Source organism: Echinococcus granulosus (assembly GCF_000524195.1).
Source record: "Echinococcus granulosus chromosome Unknown EG_S00193, whole genome shotgun sequence".
Taxonomy (NCBI): Eukaryota; Metazoa; Platyhelminthes; class Cestoda; order Cyclophyllidea; family Taeniidae; genus Echinococcus; species Echinococcus granulosus.
The window spans coordinates 75480-95281 of record NW_020170573.1 but is presented as its reverse complement, the minus strand read 5'-3'; the positions used below and the strand labels follow the sequence as shown (position 1 = coordinate 95281).

General features: G+C 44.8%; 3 protein-coding genes across 3 annotated transcripts in view; 1 reads left to right on the top strand and 2 right to left on the bottom strand. All coding sequences in view use genetic code 11, as the record gives it.

The window, feature by feature from the left end:
* Window positions 1-965, bottom strand: part of EGR_10145 (hypothetical protein) — a gene marked incomplete at both ends in the record, with an annotated part of 3605 nt that extends 2640 nt beyond the window's left edge. Inside the window, one exon of the mRNA XM_024499394.1 lies at window positions 897-965. Coding sequence (XP_024346199.1) covers window positions 897-965 — 69 coding nt within the window. The remainder of the gene's footprint in view (window positions 1-896) is intronic.
* A 4748-nt stretch (window positions 966-5713) lies between these two features.
* Window positions 5714-17518, top strand: EGR_10144 (Zinc finger SWIM domain-containing protein; the record flags this gene model as incomplete). The annotated part of the gene is made up of 21 exons (XM_024499393.1): window positions 5714-5831; window positions 6003-6260; window positions 6353-6765; window positions 6852-6933; window positions 7029-7345; window positions 7804-8174; window positions 8604-8665; window positions 8879-9006; window positions 9082-9534; window positions 9942-10401; window positions 11217-11544; window positions 11664-12151; window positions 12225-12331; window positions 12403-12717; window positions 13320-13517; window positions 13709-13918; window positions 14028-14534; window positions 14615-14759; window positions 15100-15440; window positions 15827-16476; window positions 17170-17518. 21 exons carry the CDS (start codon window positions 5714-5716, stop codon window positions 17516-17518), a joined length of 6300 nt encoding a protein of 2099 aa, XP_024346198.1.
* A 692-nt stretch (window positions 17519-18210) lies between these two features.
* On the bottom strand, window positions 18211-19097 carry EGR_10143 (Clathrin light chain A; the record flags this gene model as incomplete). The annotated part of the gene is made up of 2 exons (XM_024499392.1): window positions 18211-18525; window positions 18837-19097. 2 exons carry the CDS (start codon window positions 19095-19097, stop codon window positions 18211-18213), a joined length of 576 nt encoding a protein of 191 aa, XP_024346197.1.
* Window positions 19098-19802: the final 705 nt, after the last annotated feature.

Sequence of the window (19802 nt, the reverse complement as noted above, 5' to 3'; positions counted from 1 at the left end):
AGCTTATGAGAGGTTGTCAGGACCTTCCTGAACATCAGATCCGTATCAGGACCGGTACCCCGCCTATTTCTCCAATAATGTTTAGTGAGGTCACTCAAAAATACGGTACGCACCACAACGTCACATGTTTCTGCCGCGATCAGTCAGCAGGATAGTGCATCTGCGTAAGCATGCTCCTATCCCTTTCTGTATCGAACTGTAAAATCATATTGTCGCAGCTCTTCGTACTAGAGTGCGACTGAACGACCGATCTCCTTCATTGTTTTTAACGGGGTGAGGGCCTGGCGATCAGTTTTAACGAAGAACTTCCTCGCAATCATGTAATGTCTGAAGTGTCTAACCGTTAAGTAGATAGCACACAGCTCACGTTACGTTGCGCTTTTCTGTTTTAATTTTTTTTACTGAGTCTGGTACTCGCGTAGGCGATGACACGTTTGCTCCCTTCTTTGTTCCTTTGTGAGAGTACACCGCCCACAGCCGCGTCGCTCGCGTCCACAGATTGTGGAGCGCTCGATTCAAAGTTTGGTAATGTCAGAATCGGTGCTAAGCAGAGCATTCATTTCAGTTCTTTAAATACTTCATAATGCTCTTTCTCCCACTTACAATTCTTCTCCACCTGTTGGCAACCTTAGCAAAACCTTTAACGAAATACCAGTAGTAATTTGTCAAACTTAGGAAACTGCTGAGCTGCGTCTGGTTGGTTGGTGTAGGCCATGTCCTCACTTGTTTTGCACAGTCTCCAGCGGCAGCCATTCCAGCTGAAGAGACCGTATGTCCCAGGAAAGCGACGGAGCATCGCAGAAAACGGTATTTCCTGGGGTTAAGATTTAACCCCGCGGCTTGCAGACGATCTAACACCAGATTCAATTTGGCGTTATGTTCTCGAATATCTTTACCAAAATGAGAATATCATCGAGATGGATCATGCAATGTTTTGGGAATAATTCGATTAGTGCTCTTTTCATCAGGCGTTGGAAGGCGACCGCTGCGTTGCAGCTCCCAAAGGGCATCATTTGAAATTCATAAAGCCCATTTGGCAATACAAAGGCTGCCTTCTCTCTGTCTGCTTCCAGCACTTCCACTTGTCAATATCCTGATTTCAAGTCCAGGGTGGGGAACCACTTTGACCCATGTGAGGAGTCTAGTGAATCGTTTATGTGGGGCGAGGGCAATACATCCTTCTAACCTACGGCGTTCAACTACCTACAGTCCATACACAACCGTAGACTACCATCGTTCTTCTTTACCAGCGCGATTGGGGAGGCCCATGGTTGCTTGGACGGTTTATAACCTTGTCTCGAGTCATCGCTTTGACTAGACAGTTTACTTCTTCTAGCAGATGTGGTGAAATACGCCTGGGTGGTTGCCGAATGGGTCTAGATTTGCCGATACTAAGCCTATGCTTAACGATATTTGTTCGTCCCAGTTTAGCATCTTGTTATGAGAAGATGTTCGCATACTTAAGTAGCAGTTCACGAAGTTCGTTCCTTTCGCCATTGAAATGTGGGTCACCTGCGCGCAAAAGTCATAAATTATTCGTAGGAATGGCTGCAGCTTCAAGAAAGCGCTGTGGACGTCTTCTGCGTCATCTTTCGCTAGTACGTTATCTGCGCTGACGTCGGCGACTTGGCAGGTGGAAAAGGTACCTTCTGCAAAATTTAGGACGACTTTGGTGTAGCGCAGGAAATCAGCACTTTGTATCACGTCCCAGACAAGTTCTGGACATGTAATGAATTTCACTGTCCAGGTTTCCATTCCCATGCAGACTTTTAACCATGACTCCTTTCTAACTAGCATCTCCCTTTCTTACACTGAATGCAATTTTGTAGAAGGGAAAAGGATTTTAATCATATTACGAAGAGTAGGGAGAGCCTGGAGGTTTAGTATTGATCTAGCGGCACCCCAGCCGAAAAGTAAACTGCATGGACATCGTTCTCGTACATATGAATACCAGCCATTTAGAAGAAGACAGGAAGGAGAAAATGAAAGCTCACCTAGTCTGGGGACATAGTACGAAGAAGCATGATGCGAGGTGTTGAGCTTCTGATAAAGTGAGGCCTCACGAAGTTCCTGCCGCTTTGTGGTTGCTAGCTTGACCAGTTGGCTGAGAGACCATGTTTTTGCGCCGCAGAGCTTATTAACCATAATGGGAGGTTGGACTCCCTGTCTGAACTGGACGGTTATCCGCTTAGTGACCTTGTTTCGAGAACAGCCTCTGAAGGCGCCTTCCACTAAATGTTGAAGGTTCTTAAAGTACTCCTCATCGTCCCCGCCAGCTTTTTGGTAGAGAAGGAAAAGTCACTAGCGAGAGTCTGTTCTTCTTTAACTGTGACGAGTTGAGCTAACATGTTGGTATTGTGGGTGATGCCAGCGTTGTTTGCAACCAAAAACAGGTCTTAAGGGAGAGCACGGAGAATCAGGGGTATTTATTGACTTTGAAGATAAAGATGGAGGTTGAATTTGGCGGTTTAAAGCCACTCTTCAAAGCTCATGTCATCTTTGAAGGGAGGAAGGTGCACCGGCGCTGCCACCAGTGTAGCACTATCTTCATTTATCTCCCCCACTTTGACCTTCATATCCTAGGAATGAGGAGACTGATTGGGTTTAGATGCTCTATCATTCGTCAGGCTTTGAGTTCTCCTCGATCACGAGGTTAGACTCAAATGCCCGCTCCTTTTCTGAAAGGCACATTTAAACAACATAAGTGCTGCATATATGTGACATTGGATAAAAAATATGCTTTCTAAATACGATATGTCAAATATATGTTGTAGCGTCCCGAGGCTTTCCTGAGAACGATTAAAGACATAATACTGGGACAGAATATACATATCCAACATACAGAAGGTATTAGGGTTACTGGCATGGCTTAGAGACTAGCCCACCCGGAGAGGTAAGATGGCCAAGACAAAGTGGCCCTTTACCAGAACCGACCATTCAACAAACAACCAATGCATTTCTAATGTATTTTACATATTACTTATATGTACTACAAAAAAGATTTGTGTAAGATGTTATTTCGCAGTTAAAACTAGATTGTTGCTATGTAATTATACATTATATTATACTTCATGAAAAAATGCATATCTCTACCGCACACGTGAGCGCACAGTGGAGTGATAAATAGATTCTGGTATATACTTCCGAGAAACGTGACCCAGCCTACGTCGCTATGTCTGTGCACAGGGTCATGTGACTCATCTTTGGGGCATCCATACATTGGCCAATGTCTATCCACAGAGCCACGCAACTCATCAATTTGAATCCATATATCGTGCAAATCTATCACTAGATCTCATGCAACATCATTGGGGTCAATGCACTGGGCTCCATCTATCACCAGGCTTACATAACTCTCCATCAGGGGGTCTATATATCGATCCATGTCTATCAAGGGGTTACGTGACTTGCCGCCAAGGCATCCATATATCGATCTATGTCCATTGCCGTAGTCACGTGACTCAGCATCAGGGGATCTATACATCGGTCTGCGTCTATTTACAGTTTGTGTCACATCATTACTGATCTAGATATCGATCTGTGCCTACGTTGATCTTAGGATCATGTGGTTTCTCTCTGAGTCGATATATTGATCCACCACTCCTACGACTTAACTTTACGTGATTCCATAGCGGATCTATATGTCTGTTTTTTTTGTGACTCAGGGTCGCACGACTCCACTACTATTCACTACATGGCTCTATTGTTATGCCTCTGAGACGCGTTATACTCTCGGCGCGGTTTCTATCCACCTGCCACCGACGAATGCATTCCACGAGGGTCGCGGAAGTGTCCCTTTTGGGTCGATTTGCAGCTCGTACTGTAGGTATGCTGGAAGCTACAAGGTTACCCAATTCTGAATCGTTATTGGTTACCGATTGTGGCAAAGGGTGCTTTGCGTCGACGCTAGATGGGGGAAGGCAGAGTACCTCTGCTGCCCCCGACAACGGAGTAGCGCTCCGCGACATTGGTAGATGGAAAAAAGAGGTTTTTTTATCTCACAGGGGATGATAAGACCTTAGACTGCGTCAACCAACCCGATGGGGTTGGTGAAAGCAGTTTACGAGTCTTCAGTGGTGACGGCCTACACAAAAGGAGCGCACACTTTTGACCAGCTATGGGACGAGCTCCTTCGCCTGGTGACTTTCCAATCAGGAAAAAAATGGGTTCACCCATTTCACCAAAATGTGGCTTAAGGGAGGAAAGGAAGATAAACGACACATCTAAGATTTGGTGAATTAATTGCTTAATTAATCAATTGGAGGAGAGGGGGGACAAGACAAGGTGGAACTGTCATTTTCCTGCTCAACATCACATTTGTTACGGCTCTAAGCGGTTTTCTAGTTTAAAAGAAGAAAATGGCAATCGGGCTGATGCCTAAGGGATGAACCATTTACATCCTTAGATGTAGGACATAAGTCATCTTAAGGTTTGGTTCATTCAGTTGGAGAGCGGGTGGCAAACCAAAGTTCCTCAGCGCCCCAAACCTTTCCTTAGGTCGTTGTAAGGCATCCCAATATCGAAGAATGATTTGTCATTGTCATACAGAAGACCTGGGGACTACAGAGATGGGCAGCGGTACATTCCGCAAGACCAGATTTTAAAATGCGGAGAATGTGGAGCGCTTGAAGCTAGACGTACATTTTAATACTGCATTGAAGTTATTAATGGGAACACAAACGTATCCTACTTGACAAAATTATTCGAAGTGTGTATGATATGAACTACAAATGTACAAGGAAGAGCCCGTCGTTCTCTGCACTACCTTGTCCTAGCGCTTAACCTGTTTTTGCATGAAAAAGATTTTGGCTGTGGACAATTTACCTGATTAAATTTAAAATAAAGGAACTAAGACGAGTAAAATACTTTAAGTCATCGCGACTCCAATGATTGTGTGTTAAACGATAGCTTTGACCGATCACTTTGAACTGACCTTAAACCTTCCTCAAACAAATGAATTCTTTATTTGGATTTTAACAGCAAAAGTGAGCTGCAAGGCGTAATGAGGAAAATAAAAGAAGGTAGAGTTAAATAGCTTTAAACGGTGGAAGACATGAGGAAGAAGAGGTCGGCCGGATGAAAAGACAGGATTGAAGAGAATGAAGGAAGGATCAGAGAGAGGGAAGAGGCATGGGGGTGATAGCAATTGCAAATTGTAGTGCCCATTTCCTTCCGAAAGATCTTGGGAGATCAACAAGCAAGAATGTAAAGATTACGAATGTACAGAGGCCAGTGAACTACTGATGCAGATGCCATAGTCGGAACATCTCTGAGCAGTAGGGCCGACTGAGGACACAGGGACAAAAAGCTAGTGAAACCTAATGCAGGAATGAATACATGGCGTTCGGCTTATAACTATTAATCTAATGTCGATGTAGGACTCTAGGAATTTTCTATGATTTAGGGTAATGACAAATAATTGCGTAGGTAAAGTCGTCATGATATTTAATTGCTCTTAGCTTAAATTTGATAACGTGTTAAACTGCATCTGCCTCCATCTAGAAATAATATTTAACTACGAATGGCTGAAAGTAACCTTAAAACTATTAAATATTTAATATTTTTTAACCATTCTGCCAGCATTAGCCTAGTTTCTCTCTAATTATGTCCATGGTCGTGATTTGATTGGCCAAATGAAAGATGGTAAGGTTGCATAGGTGGCCCACGCCTGATCACCATTACCACTGTCAGTCTCATCGTTTGATGCACTGTTATGAGTTCTTCCGAAGTTTCGGACGTTTCAATAAACGAAATGGGCAGTGATGCCGAAATGTCCACCTACTCTTCCGGTAGCGATTTGAATATGGATTTGTTGACTCGTGCTGATAACGGTACTGTATTCGATCCTTCTCGCAAAAAAACAAGTGTGTTTTTCATTTCCGCATGCGCACCTAAGTTTCATGCATATTCAGCTTTACATATCTCTTGCTCATACATCACTCATACTAGACTGCATTTGAGTTACTTGTCCTGGACTATCATAGTTATTCTACTTGTTTAAGAACCCCAACCCACTGGACCGGATTCTCTACTCAAAATAGGTGCAAAGGTGTTTGCGAAGCACATCCCCTTTGAGGCTATTTACTGTAGTCATTTCATTGTTCCGGAGGAGGTGCAGAAACTCATAGCGTTTTGCAGCTTTCCTTCTAACGAGGAAAACATTCGGCTGTATTCGTGTCTAAGTGTTGGTGGCTCGCATTCTTTCAACGATGGTGTTGCATTATTAGCCAAAGACGCTGTTCGTGACTGTGTGCAAATCGGTGGGTTTACATTTCAGTTTGTTCATTCCAAGTGATCAGCATCAAGTCATCGTTCCCGCTCTGACTTCACGATGTATCGCTTTTGCTTACAGGTTTTTTTCTTAGCGCAAGTGTTTTGGTTGAGGCACCAATTCAATCCACTTCTTCTAATTTCACTCTTATTCATCGTGTCTCGCTAATGTTTGATCGCACGTGCATTACTTCTTGCTCTTGTACATGCACTATGGAGGTGGAAGGAATTTCACAGCAACAGCAATCATTAAACCAAAGGGGCGACCTTCCAAACGACTCCTGTTTGCACTCACCCCCTGCTCCTCTCCCTAAACAGCAAGTTGCCGATAGTGGTGTGTGGTGTGCCCACGTTGTCGCCACCTGTCTCAAGCGGATCCGCTCACCCGGGTCTGTCATCTATCGTCCGCCTATATCAGAATCACTCTCGAAGCTAAACAAGAACGAGTTGCAACTGTTTGCCCAACAACTCATCTGCCATGTTGGTGCAAGGAAGGTAATACTCTGCTGTGTGTCTTGTTACTCAGTTAGACCTTCTACCTCTCTTTGTGCTGATGCTGTTTTTTAATATCTTTACCCCAGATTCTTCCGGCCGCTCAAAGCATATTAGATGACATTCTATTGCCACACGCTTCATCGGTGAAGGGCTTTGTGGAGGGACAAGGTTACGATTTTGCTATTTCATTGGAGTTTTATGATTGTTGGATCGACAAAAGCCTACCAGACGCTGCTTAAATGAGGGTTCATCTATTCTTTCAGATCCTACAGCCGGCGGCCTAATAGGAGAGTCATCATCTTGGCGATTTGATATTTCAACGCTGGAGGAAAAGTTACGAAATACCCTGGTTCGCTTCTCTAAAACTAAATCTCCCTTTCATGGTGATCTCTCCTCCATTAACTCCTGCCTCTCCCACCACTCCGAGGAGATGATATGCATTTTGCGCTCCCTGCGCACCTATGAGCCGCGTGGGGTGTGGGCTCTCCTTGCAATCATTATCGGAATGCTCCGCAAGAAAGACTTAAATGCTCTCCCCATTCTCCAAATGTTCACTCGATGCATTCTTGAGGTGGATGAGGTACAGGGCCTTCATTTCTCATTTTTCTTTCCTCTTTTATAAACTTATGATGTTGGTGAAAGCTTCCCTCACACCATCTGGTGTTAATCATGACCTTCATTGTATTGAAAGTGCTTATTAGTCTAGCAAGAGACATATGTTGCTGTGATCTTAAGGGTCAAGTGAAATAATTTACAATATACTTTTTTTGGGTTCTCTTCCTTTACCGATTTGGCTAAATGCGCACTAATATCTTCGCCTAGGTTAATAAGGGTCGAATTCTGACCCATAAATAATGAAACCTACTGGTTTGTAGTGACTATTTAGTACGTTTTTTTGTATATATTGGTACAATCATAGCTAAAATATCCAGTCTCAGAAGTACGTTCTCGAATCATCCAGAGTATGTTCAAATGGAGATGCATCTGATGTTTTTGACACTGTTAGTGTTTTCTAATTCTGCTTCTCAAAATGTTTAGATTATGTTCTGGTGGTACGTGGTGCAGTTGAATGTGGACATGCAAGTTAGACCTTCACAGGTGGGTAAGCGGAAGCAGTCCTGCTATGGAGCGGCATGGCTGTGCGAGACCTTGGTCGACGTTTGGCGCCTCGTGTGCCTCGATCCGAAGCTCCGTGAAAAGGGCTCTCCTCGAAAGCGGTTCATCTCGAAGCTCTCCACCTGGCACCAGACAGCAATCATGAAAGCGCAGAGGGGCATGCGAGTAGCCCAGTTCTCCACTTCCGCTGGTTCGGCACTCCTGGTTGGTTCGCTGGAAAATATGAGAAATCTCTTCTCCGACAACAACCAGAAATTATTTGTTGGTTTCAAACCTGCTATCCAGGCCTGTCAGTATGTTCCTATTTTCACTTTAATCTGAACTCAACAATTGGTTGCTTTTTTCTATGACTTCGATGCCTTTAATTAATGTGCCGATATTTTCGAATGTGCTTCTATGGTACCGAAAACCAGGCTTGTTTTATACATCAATTTTAGCGATAACACTATGCTCCTAAAAGGAACTTTCACCTCAAATCCCGTTTGTTTTAATTTTTACGGTACAGGTAATGACGTTTTCCCAAATTGTTGATGCACGTTAATTTCATTTAAATGTGCTATGGGGTTTTTATTGCAGCAAAGCCATTCTTCGTTCAGCTGGATTGGTTGCTCGACCATCAGGTCATGCATATTTTTCTTCCGGGACACGCGATGGCACGGGTTTTAGGCAGACGAAAATCGCGTGCTTAAAATGCTCAAGAACTACTCTTTCAACCCTTTCAGAATTACGTGGTCAACAGAGATGCCACCCACTCACGCTCTGACAAAGGAACAATTCATACAGGGTAATATTCCTATTATGGTACTTATTTTCATTCGTAATCGGGCGATATTGGTGCGCGACAGCACTCTTCGTAGCCTTTAAATACTACAGTATGTAGAATTTATGATTCTCCCACAGTACCCTTTCGTAATATGATCTGTTGATACGTACCCTGATCCAATTGGTTCATCGCAACTGAGGGAACTCGATAAACCTTTGCATATTTTATTTACAGCACTTCCCCACTTTGACGGAGCCTTCGTCGATGAATATTCCACTGGCATGGAATTGCTGAGTGAGTCCTTTGATTCGCAAGAAACTACAGGGTGTCAGAGCTACCCATCAATGAGAGGTCAATTTGGGGTAGGTATGCGTACAGTCACTTCACTTCACTACCTTCTTACTCATTATAAATTTCTCAACACCCCTCTCTTGTAGACCAACTTTGCCCGTTGTCAGGGCCTCGTCACGCATGATGATACGGGTACAGCTCTTGCCTGGGTTCGCCATCTGGCCCTTGAGATGCTCCTCTCGGCCCCCTCCCTCGTGGCTGCAGCGAGGAGTGCGGCTCTGCAAAATCTCGAGATGGCTGCTCAAATCGACCCCCTGACTGAGTCTCTTAAACGTGTGGATAGAGTTCCATGTCTCAACTCCTCCACCGGCTCTACTCGCCGCTATCGCCGCACTGTTACTACCGCCGCCATGAACACTTCGGTGGGAGCATCATCTGTGATGACGGCAGCGACGACGTCCAGACGGGGCGGTGGCGGCGGTAGTAGCTTGAGAAGACCAGCTTCCAACGTTGCTCCACAAAGATCCTCAGAATTAGAACAGTTGGCCAAACTGTGGACAGATTTCTATGTGTCAGAGGTAGCTGAATTCAGTATCACTGTGAGTGGTTTTACCTGTTCATACTTTCCTTCAATTTTGCGCTTTCTTCCTTTTGTGATATCAGGGAAACGGTGTGATAGGTGGTGTGTATTCTTTGAAGCATCTGACGTAAAGATCCAAAAAATTGTGATTCTATGTGATATGCTAGCGAATAGCAGTACTTTTCTGTATCAGTCTTATCAGCTTTTAGAACAGCCTGTATGCTCACACATGTCCAGCTTCCACTCAGTTGTTGCACCCTTTGGTTTGAACTTAGGTGCATGGACAATAATTTTGAGTTTTATTCTGAACGACTTGACAATTATGGCACAGTGATGGAAATAACTGATGCCTTCTTATATACAAGCAAGGATGTGGAAGGATTGAACATATTTCAGTGAATTCGTTCATTCCATTCCCTACCTTAGTTCACGGAGTGGGTGTACTGCGTGGAATACTTGATGGATTGCCTGTACGGTTTCCATTACAATGAGGGCTTGGTGTATCCCCCCGCACTATCCAATCAGCATCTGGCACATCCGTCTACGCAAGGCGGTGATTCAGGGGGTGGCGTCTACCATCCACCCGCCTTCACTACCTCTTCTGCTGGCACTGGAGCTGCCGTCGGTACCACCGCTGACAGCGCTGCTGAGTGGTTCTCCCTTGACATAGAGTTGAGCTTCCGGCTGGGTCTGTTAATGCTCGCTCTACCACGACCTCAACATACCGTGGCAGCCATGGAGGTGCGTCTCTTCGATCACGAGGCTTCGCTGCTCTCTCGACTCTACCGCCTTCCCCTCGAATTAGCTTGTCCTTGGGTTATCGAGAGCGTTCGACGTGAGGCACAGCTTTTGGGTGATGGGGTGAACCGCTTTGGTGATTGCTCGGGTGAGTTGGAACACGGAAACAATAGTACCACTTTCTCCTAAATGCATGATGGTCTGTTTGATCGTCGTCACCTGGCATAGGCAGAACATATATGTGACTTATATTATTGATAAATGGACTACGCAACGGTGTATAAAATCAAAGTACTTTTAAAGCATTAATATTATGTCATTTTTTAAAGTGGAACACAAGTAGTGTTTTTTTGGTGTCTAAAGGGATGCTTGCAACAGGAATCTCGCACCGCGGTAGTTTTAATTTTCACGCCGGTATGTCTTATGCTACTATTGTGGGGAGAAGTAGGCCATTCTCTTTGCTTTTTTCTCACGAGTTAGTTAATCTGAAAATTTGACTCACTTACTTCTGAAACTGTAATTGAAGAGTAATTTTTTTCGGCTTGGGTCGGACTTTTTTTCATGCAAAGGTATTATGCAAGATAGACACTGCTACACTTAAAAGCGTGCACATTAGTGTAATTTTCGCAATCTCGGTTTTAATTTTATGACACATCTCGGGGTCCCCTTAGTTCTGCACGATCACGGCTATGCTAAAACCTTCGATTACCAGCCTCTTTTTCGAATGCTGTTGCGAATTCGGGCATCACTTTTATACATTTGACAGGCGTCTCACTGAGTTGGCAATCTGGATAATGATCATGAACACTTGGAATTTTGTGGAATTGGTCATCTATGCTGCATACATTTTAAGTGAGCTAGAAATAATTGGGTTTCTGTAATCAGAATAATTACTCTCTGCTCTTTCATCGTTTATCATAAGCGCACTCTCACGAGACGCTATTTTTGGGTTATCCACTCAAGCCGCCTACGTGCCCTATTCCCTGAGTGAATTCCTCTTCCAAATGTTGGCCGGTTCGGATCCATTACCACCTTCAAACACGCTACCTCCGCCACCCCCTGCACCGCCAATTTCGGGTACGGAGGACGGTGGGGAGGGCGAAAACTCTAGCGGTCGCTCGGCTTATGCCGTCTCGGATAATGCCACTGCGGGCGGATCGAACGTGACACCCTCAACCACTCAGACTCCTACTGCAGTGGTCTGTCTTCCACTGGCCTTACGCATCCAACAACACGGTGGAAACTTCGATCCAGACCCGAGTACCTTCGCCTCTCGGACTCATGAAACAAGGTAAATAGAAAGAAAAGATTGTATTTCAACCGCATTTTTTCATTCACTTGCATTGGAACTAGGATTTTTATTCCTTCCGGGCTAATTCAAGACTGTGCGCATGTTTCTGTTTATTACAGAGACGACGGTGAGCTGGCCTTTGGTCTAGCCCGGCGCATTTTCGGCCAGCGTACTCGCATCCCGGAGAAAGTGGCGCCCATGTTTGTGGAGTGCCAACGCTCGCAAATGCAATCTTTTGTTCTCCGCAGCCTTCGCTACTACAAGGATGATTCGCGTCGTATCTCAGACTTGATCGAAAGTCTATTGGATCCAAGTCTGAACAGTTTCTTCAAGTCCCCACCTCTTTGGTTCTGTCTCTCTGCTGGTCTCGAGGAGATGATGCAGTTTCGATTTGAAAATGAAGAACTATCAGTAATTGGGGATGAGGCAGGCTATTCAGACTCCGCTTTCATCGATACGGAAGTCGCTGCAACAGCAGGAGAAGTTCCAGAACTAGTGGCATCGTTATCACTTTTAGAAGAGGCTGTGGGAATCGATGAACAGAACAACAATAGTGGTGCCGATAGTGGTGACACGGCTATAGGGAACTCTGTTTCTGCTCCTCAAGGTATTTTTGGCCGATGGAGTTTAAGGCGGTGTGGATGAAATCGCTCACCTCCTCATCGTCACCTAACTTTTAGACATGTCGGTATCGGTCGGTTGTATGGAGAGCAAGAATCACCAGGCTTCATCTGAATGGGCTGCCACATCGACTGGTGAGGATACTGACACACTCTCTGACTCAAAAGTGGGTTAGCTAACTAGACTGTGCCACGTAAACGTAAGAATGATGACTCATTTCCTCCCATTGACCTTCAGGCCTGGGATACGCGTTTTCGTTGCGCGACTCTGCGTGATCCGAAGAGGATTAACCGTCACTCCGTTGGTATGGCAGCCGTAGACAGTAGTGCACCAGAGACCACTAGCAGTGACAACTCGCCCACTACCAGTCGTGGCACTTTCCTCTTCCGTTTGTCCAAAGGGATGACCCCTGGTGTTGCTTTTATCACCTCAGGGAGTGGTGCTTCTGTCACTAGACATCGAAATAGAGACTCCTCCTCAGATTGCCTCTCCTCTTCTACTGGCGAGGAGTCCAGATCCACCGCTGGCGTCTTTTCGGCTATCGGCCACTCGGTAAGTAGTTAGTGCCTAATTACTTCCGAGGACATCTTGATGTATGCAAATCTAGAAAGCAGGCTTCATTACAAATGTGCGGAAGAGCTGGGAGGCTAGTAGCCAAACTCCTTGTCATCAGCGTAACAGCCCGTGTGGAAGACTGGTAATGCGAATACCGTCCTAACTGGCTGATTGGTGCAATACTCAGAATTGACTTAAATGGTATGAATAATTATGGTTTAGTATCGAATATGGCTCCTTAGGTGGTTCGCTATTTTCACTTTTAAAACTATCTCACGAGCAAAACTCACTCGTGATTTGTCGGGTAACGTCAGATTTAGTCATGTTTTTCATCGAATCCATTGTCTTAAAACGTACACAAAGATGTTATTCAAACTAAACATGGTTAGAATGTTGGTTTTTAAGACATTTACAATACTCTTGTTTAGCTTTTGGAAAATGGGTGACTTGTAATTATTGGAACTCGAGTGACTCCTGGAGGGGTAATAATATGTAGAATTGGTTGGTGAAGTAGAACGACTAGAGGATTGGGGACGTAGGTAACGGCGCAGTATGTTCCATTACTCTCCACCAACAACCGGATTTTTTGCCTATTTTAGCGAGGCACAGTCAGTGACGACATGAGGTGTACGATCCCGCGTCAACGTCCCACTGAGTCCTACGCACAGCATATTTTCCAGTTGGCCAAGAGCATTCGCCTCGCGGCCGGTGGACCCAATGCCAGCGTGTCTGTTTTCAACGCCGAGGCGGTGACCCACGGACCAACGAACCGAAATCTCCACTTTGCTGCCTTCCAGGTAAACTTTGAATTAATGCATACTCTTCTACTTTTTATCGTGTTGACTTACGGTTTAATTGTCTTCTTTGATGTCGGCCGCCCTTAAGGCACTCAGAAATACAACAAAAGTGACTGAAATATTGCGAAAGGTGTTACTTTCATGGACAGCAAGCGCTTTCCTTGTTTCCCCATTCATTTCTTTTCTTCTAGGTGAGTCTCTACGCATTGGGACTCATCAATCTGCAGCAGCCGTCGTGGAAGAGCAGAACGTATTCACGTCACGTAGCATGGATAAGTCAACAGGTATTTGAGATTGAGCTACCCGCGGCCTTTATGCTGCTGCATTCTTGGCGCAATCACTTTACTACTGAAGAGGTGACAGCCGTAGCCTATCAACTCTTTAAAAAGGGCAACCAACGGGTAAGCATCCATCTCTATTTGAATGGAATACTTCCTATTCCCCCAAACATATTATGCATTCGTATCTTTGCAAGTGACCAAATCATCGGCTGATAGTGTTGCCTTGTAGCTGTCAAAGATGGCGGGCGAGTTGTGTCTGGCGAGTCTAACAGACTGCACGACGCTAAAGTCGGATGCCATCAAGTGTGCACTCTCTCAACTCTCCGCCATACCAGAGATGCTGGAACGCGGTCTCTTATGTATCGAGGAGGGCGTAAAATCCACACCCTTTGGTGTTGTGTCCGAGCTTCACTTCCAGCTGGCTAGCTACTGGTTCCAACTTTACGAAACCACTAAAGATAAAATCCCTAAAAGGTCTGAGTCATCGACGACAACGTCTGAAACGTTGGTGGCGCCTGCTGTTGAGAACCAGCATCCTAGTAACGACGGTGCTGCTTGGCCTGGTGGCTTCCAGGAGCCCGTTCATCCCTCTATATCTGAAATCATATACATCCCCACAACCAATATTGATCCCATCGTCGCCGCCACAGCAGCCGGTTCTGCATTTGTTTCATCTTTCGCACAGCCCTTCTCTCTCCCTTTCTATCCAGTCTTTCCTGTACAGCCACCGCAGCAGGTATAGAACGGCCACTTTTTTAATTGTGCTCAGGCTTAACTTTCCGACACTTGACTGTTTTTGTCATATTTGACTTGAAGGTAAATGTCTCCCTTCCGCCGATGCAGCAGTTGACTATGCAATCTGTGGCTCCCCCTGTCTACGAGTTCTACTCTGGGCAGCCACATCTTTACCCAACCGCAACATCGGCTCCTGTTCCACAAATCACTGCTCCCATTACTCAGGGTGGGTTGTACCCTTTTAGTCGGCGTTATCATTTGATTTGTATCCCTCATAATTGTGCTATATTTTCACAGCTCATGTGAATCACCATTGCATTTTGCTTATTCATCGCCACTTAATTTCTTGACCATGGTGAATTTAAAGTAGTCAAGCTGGAAGCTCATTTTGTCGATTAATTTCGATGCAACACTCGAACGTTGCCATTTTGGAAGCACATTCATTTCTGACTTACAGAAGGGTTCGAAGACCAGTAGCTTGGATGGTGTTAGCACAGTTCTATACAATCGAATTTGAACCTGTGACCATATTAAATCTCTACCTGTTTTACACTTTTATATCTTAGATGGTTTCCAGAATTACCTCCGTCGAGCAGTGTTTGCTGAGGGTGCTGCTATTTCGGAACCCTCTGCGTCTGTCCCTGCAGCGACGGATGCTACTGCGGAAGCCGCAAGCACTGCCAATGTGGATGTTCCATCGCCCGGACAAGAAGCAGAAACGGTGGAGCCTGAGGTAGTTGAAGCGCAGGTAGAGACCTCAGTAGTGGTGGAATCTCCCGCCGACCTGATTGCCCTCAAGCCCGTGGAAGGATCAGTCATTCAGGAGTTGGAAGGAAGAGCACGGCACTTCTTGCTTCGAAGCTTCCGTTCATTTCTGTGTGGAATTGAGAAACTCTTTCCTTTACAGGTGAGAGGTCGTATCGGGATTGACTCAGTAGTGACTGTTTTCTCCTGTAGCTTATAAAGCTTTCATCGTTTTTAAATTGAATCTAGTGTTGGCAAATAAAATATCGCAGATACTGTTTTTACTTGTAACCACCGTTGTTTTTTTTGCTTATGCCAAGGGTGTAGAGTGGCATATTGTACCTGTTCCGCTCAAATAACGTATTTATAATACTATTCAAAGTCGTCTCAATCTGGCATCTCACCAATGATACATACATAAACTGATCTTTGATGAGCTTTGTATGCCTACCCAAGGAGGTGCTTTCCGTTTTTCACTCATCATCATAACCCATCGTATTATCAAAAATAGTAAAGATGACCTTGTGCTTTCTGTTCGTATATTCACAGGCGCCACAGCTTGGTTCCACATCACCACAGTCACGAGACTGGAGCGGCAAGTTCTGCCACTGGCAACACCGTCACCATCACTTGGACGGCGAGAATGTCTCTACCTTGTTCCAGAACGAGTCTCTCAACAACCGCGTTTCACTGACCGACACTAGAGGAGACGACTACGCCCCTTGGAATGTGGATGGCCGTCCGTGGGCAGGCTGTACTGAATCCCCAAGCTCCTCTGAGGAGAATATTCTTCGCGCTCTGGAGGTGGCAGAGATGCTGGGTGATGAGGCCGTCTGCACCTACTGTAGGCGCATGCTCAAATGCATCCCCTGTCCCCTTATTATGTCGGCAATCACAGTGAAGGTACTGAACAAGTACTGCCCCAATCGCCCCTCCTCCACTTCGTCATCGTCTCCAGTCTACTCACAGTGCTCACCAAGCGGGTTCTCCTTCTCCCCCTCCGTCGCCCCCTACCAAATGGCACATCAGAGACCCTTGGTTTGGAACTATCCGCAATGGGAAACGAAGTATATGTTACGACAGCATCAACAACAGACAATCACCATTCCAGCAGTGGTGGGAAATTCTGCCAATGAAGTCGCGTCCAACACCCTAAATAAAGAACTCCTCGAACAAATGGTCAATAGGATGCACTATCTGTAAGAACTTTAAAGAATAATTAACTTCGGTTTATGTACATGAGTGTACAGGTCAAACGGGGACTCATTATGGCGCTCTAGAACCGCATTTACTATTTCACACAGTCCTATACTGCATCATCTATACACTACACTTATCCAACTTTTAAAATATTGCTTGAGTAACAAGGGAGAGGTGAGTGCTGTATGCTGAGAACGCCGGTAAAGACAACCGCAGCCGGAATTGTCAGTGATAGGCCTTGAAACGTTTTCACCATTCAAATGCCTTAATGGTGTGTGGTTGGGCGTTCCATCAGCTTACCGTGCTGCCTTTGAATGCTTTCGTAGTTACGAGTCGACGCCCGCTTGTTCACAGGACCATTCGTTCATCCCCCCTCACTGTTATATGCACGCACTCACCGCCGTGTTTAATAGGACGCAGATGTCGTTTACCACCAGGTGTGGTTCCCCTATGGTAGCATCCCATTTCATGTATAACCGTAGTAATATTTTTATTTCATTTGACTTGAATATCCCTTGCATGTACGGCATTAATTTAGGTCGACCTGATGGGAGGGAAACTAAATCCATTGGTCAAACTCATCGTTTTGACCTTCTTTTGAATTTGTTGATTTCATGCGATATTAAAGGGCAGTTGAAAGCTTAATTGGCTAGAACTTCTAGTATAAACGCGTAATTTTGTGCTTTGCATAGTTTCCACGTTCAAGTCAATCTGCATCTCCGCAGCCTAGGCCGTTCACAAGAAGGCTGGGGAGAGTTCGTGGATATGGTGTTGAGCGCCTACTTAGCCAATCAGCGCATGCCACCGACAAATCAGATGCTGACTTGGGAGTGCCTATTCAGGCGAATCGAGCAGTACTCGAGAAACACGCCCGCCCTACTAGAACGAGTCGTCGCATCTATCGAGACGGTAAATATGCGATTCCCACCCCCCTCCATCACCGCCGCTTTTGCTGCGGCTACACGGTTCAACGGCGTCCATGTCGCCATTTCAATACCCTCTAGTGGAGCACCACCACCGCCACCCCAATCTTCATCATAATCACGACGGCATTTCTGTCCTTTCTTTCATGTTTTTTTCCTTTATTGTCGTGATTTAGCTTTGTATTCATTCAGTACCTTTTAAATTTTGCTGAAAAGTTGACCGCATGCGTGCGTGCACTCCTGCTTCTATACTGATTGATGTAAAGGAAAATTACTCACAGAAGGCAAGTACTAGCCCATTGCGGACGAAATTCTCAGGTACTCACAATCACAATGTCTAGGAGAAGATTGAAGTTATCACAGTAGTTGTGATGAGAATCCCGTAGTGCAGCTTTGACTTATTGTTGCAGAGCCCTAAGTGGATGCTCAGGATGCTGGAGAGTGAGATTTAGCGGTTAGTTAAAATTTTAAACGCTAGAGTGGTTTTCGCAAAGCACGTAAAGATTATGCCCAAAATGAGTGTTTACCTGGAATGTGTACGGTCAAATTTCGGTAATGTAACTAAGCAGCTTTTATCCCACGAACAAAACGACATCAGTACACATGAGGCTAACGAGCAGGCGAAAGTGGAAGATACACATTGGAACTCTTTTTTAACCTGGGAGGGGAGGGGAGAGGAATGGATAAAAGGCAGGGGAACTTAAGTGTGTCACGAGATGTCCTGGATTTTACGCTGTAAAACAAGCAAGGAATGCAAGGTCACACGACACAGAAGCTAGTGAGAGATTAAACGATTCGCTTTCTTAGAATCTAGTGGCATACCCTGGGGGGGTTGTTCTTAAGGGATAGGAGGAGTGAACGGAATCGCGTAACGTCCCTGCTAGACGAGGTACCAGCCGTGGATTTCGAGTAGACGGAGTCACCAGACGAGGTGGAGACTGTGAGATCACAGAGCTGACATATACGCTCCCAGATAGCAGAGTCGGATGAGTTGACTTTGGAGACGGATTTGGAAAGTAGCATCGTCTTGTCTCTCTGAGCCTGCAGCTCCTCTTCGTGAGCTAGATTTTGCTTATGCGCCTTGATTAGATTTTTCTTGTGCCAGTTCTGCCACTCAGCTAATTCCTGAAAAACCAAAGAAGCAACTTGTGATCTTAGGATGGATTGATGAAACACATAACGGTCAGCCTAAAGTCAAATTGTAAATAATAGCAATCAAATGCAAGATATTCTAGAAAGACAACGTTCAAATTAAGGCTTATTTGGGGATTAGTTTAACACACAAAAGCCTTGCGCTAAAAACCCGGTCAAAGGGTAAGTTTAAAATGATTTGATTCTAAAACTAGCATCACTTGGCCAATCTGTGGAAGCTGCAAATGTTTACGAACTAATTATATAAGCACGTAAACCAACTTTGCCGAAATTGTAATACGTACCTTCACAGCACTTTCTTTCATTGCCTTATCCTTTGACGCCTCATTAGCATCTTTTTTCTCAATGTTTGCATGGTACTCACGGCGCCACTGCTTAACAGTCTCTGGTTCACTATATGAAGATTGATGGCGCAAGGATTCATCATCATTGGTCTCCCCTGATTTCTGTAGATCAACACCGAATGGAGTGTAGGAAATACTGGCCTCTGCGTCTTTCAAGTCTTCCTTTCCCCTGGAAAGAAAAGCGGACGTAAAATCATCCATTGAGAAGGCAACTTAAGTAACGCGGCCAATGGGGGTTTTTTTGCGAGATCAGGAAAAGTAAGCAAATAAAACAATTTTTAAATGCCTCAATTACACAAAGCACCATAATGTACCTAAAAAAGTATCATCACGCAGTCAAATACTGTGTATCGTATTTAGCCAAATCCTGTACATAAAAATAATCAACCAACCTAAAAATTTTTAATAAACTGCTTAATCAATGTGGTTGGAATAACTTGGCAGTTATTTAATTTCTTGCTTTGACTTCTCAGGTATAAGAAAGCTTACATTGTGCGTTTTGCTAACCCCGGTAAACCCTTAGGTCTCCGATACGTCGACAGGAAATAATATACCTTAGTATATATCTTCTTCCGTTCTTGAGGAAGTCTCTGTGTGCTACAGTAGCTAAAATGACGATGGATTGAATTTTTTGAGTCTGCCTGCAGAGCCCTGAAAAATTTTGTAATTGGTGTTTCTTCTTGTTTTCATGCGTTACATCATAGTAAATTTAGTTTTTCGTTGCCCCGAGTCATTTCTGAAGACAAAAGTGTCCATAATGTAAGGTTAGGAAGTGCTTTGTCAGTGTGCAAAAATATTAAGGGGCTAATGGCATGGTTGGACGACCATGCAGCTGGGTAAATTAGCAATAATCGAAATCTTTATTGTCTGTGAAATCTAAACAATTAGAATATCTTGAGTCTTTTA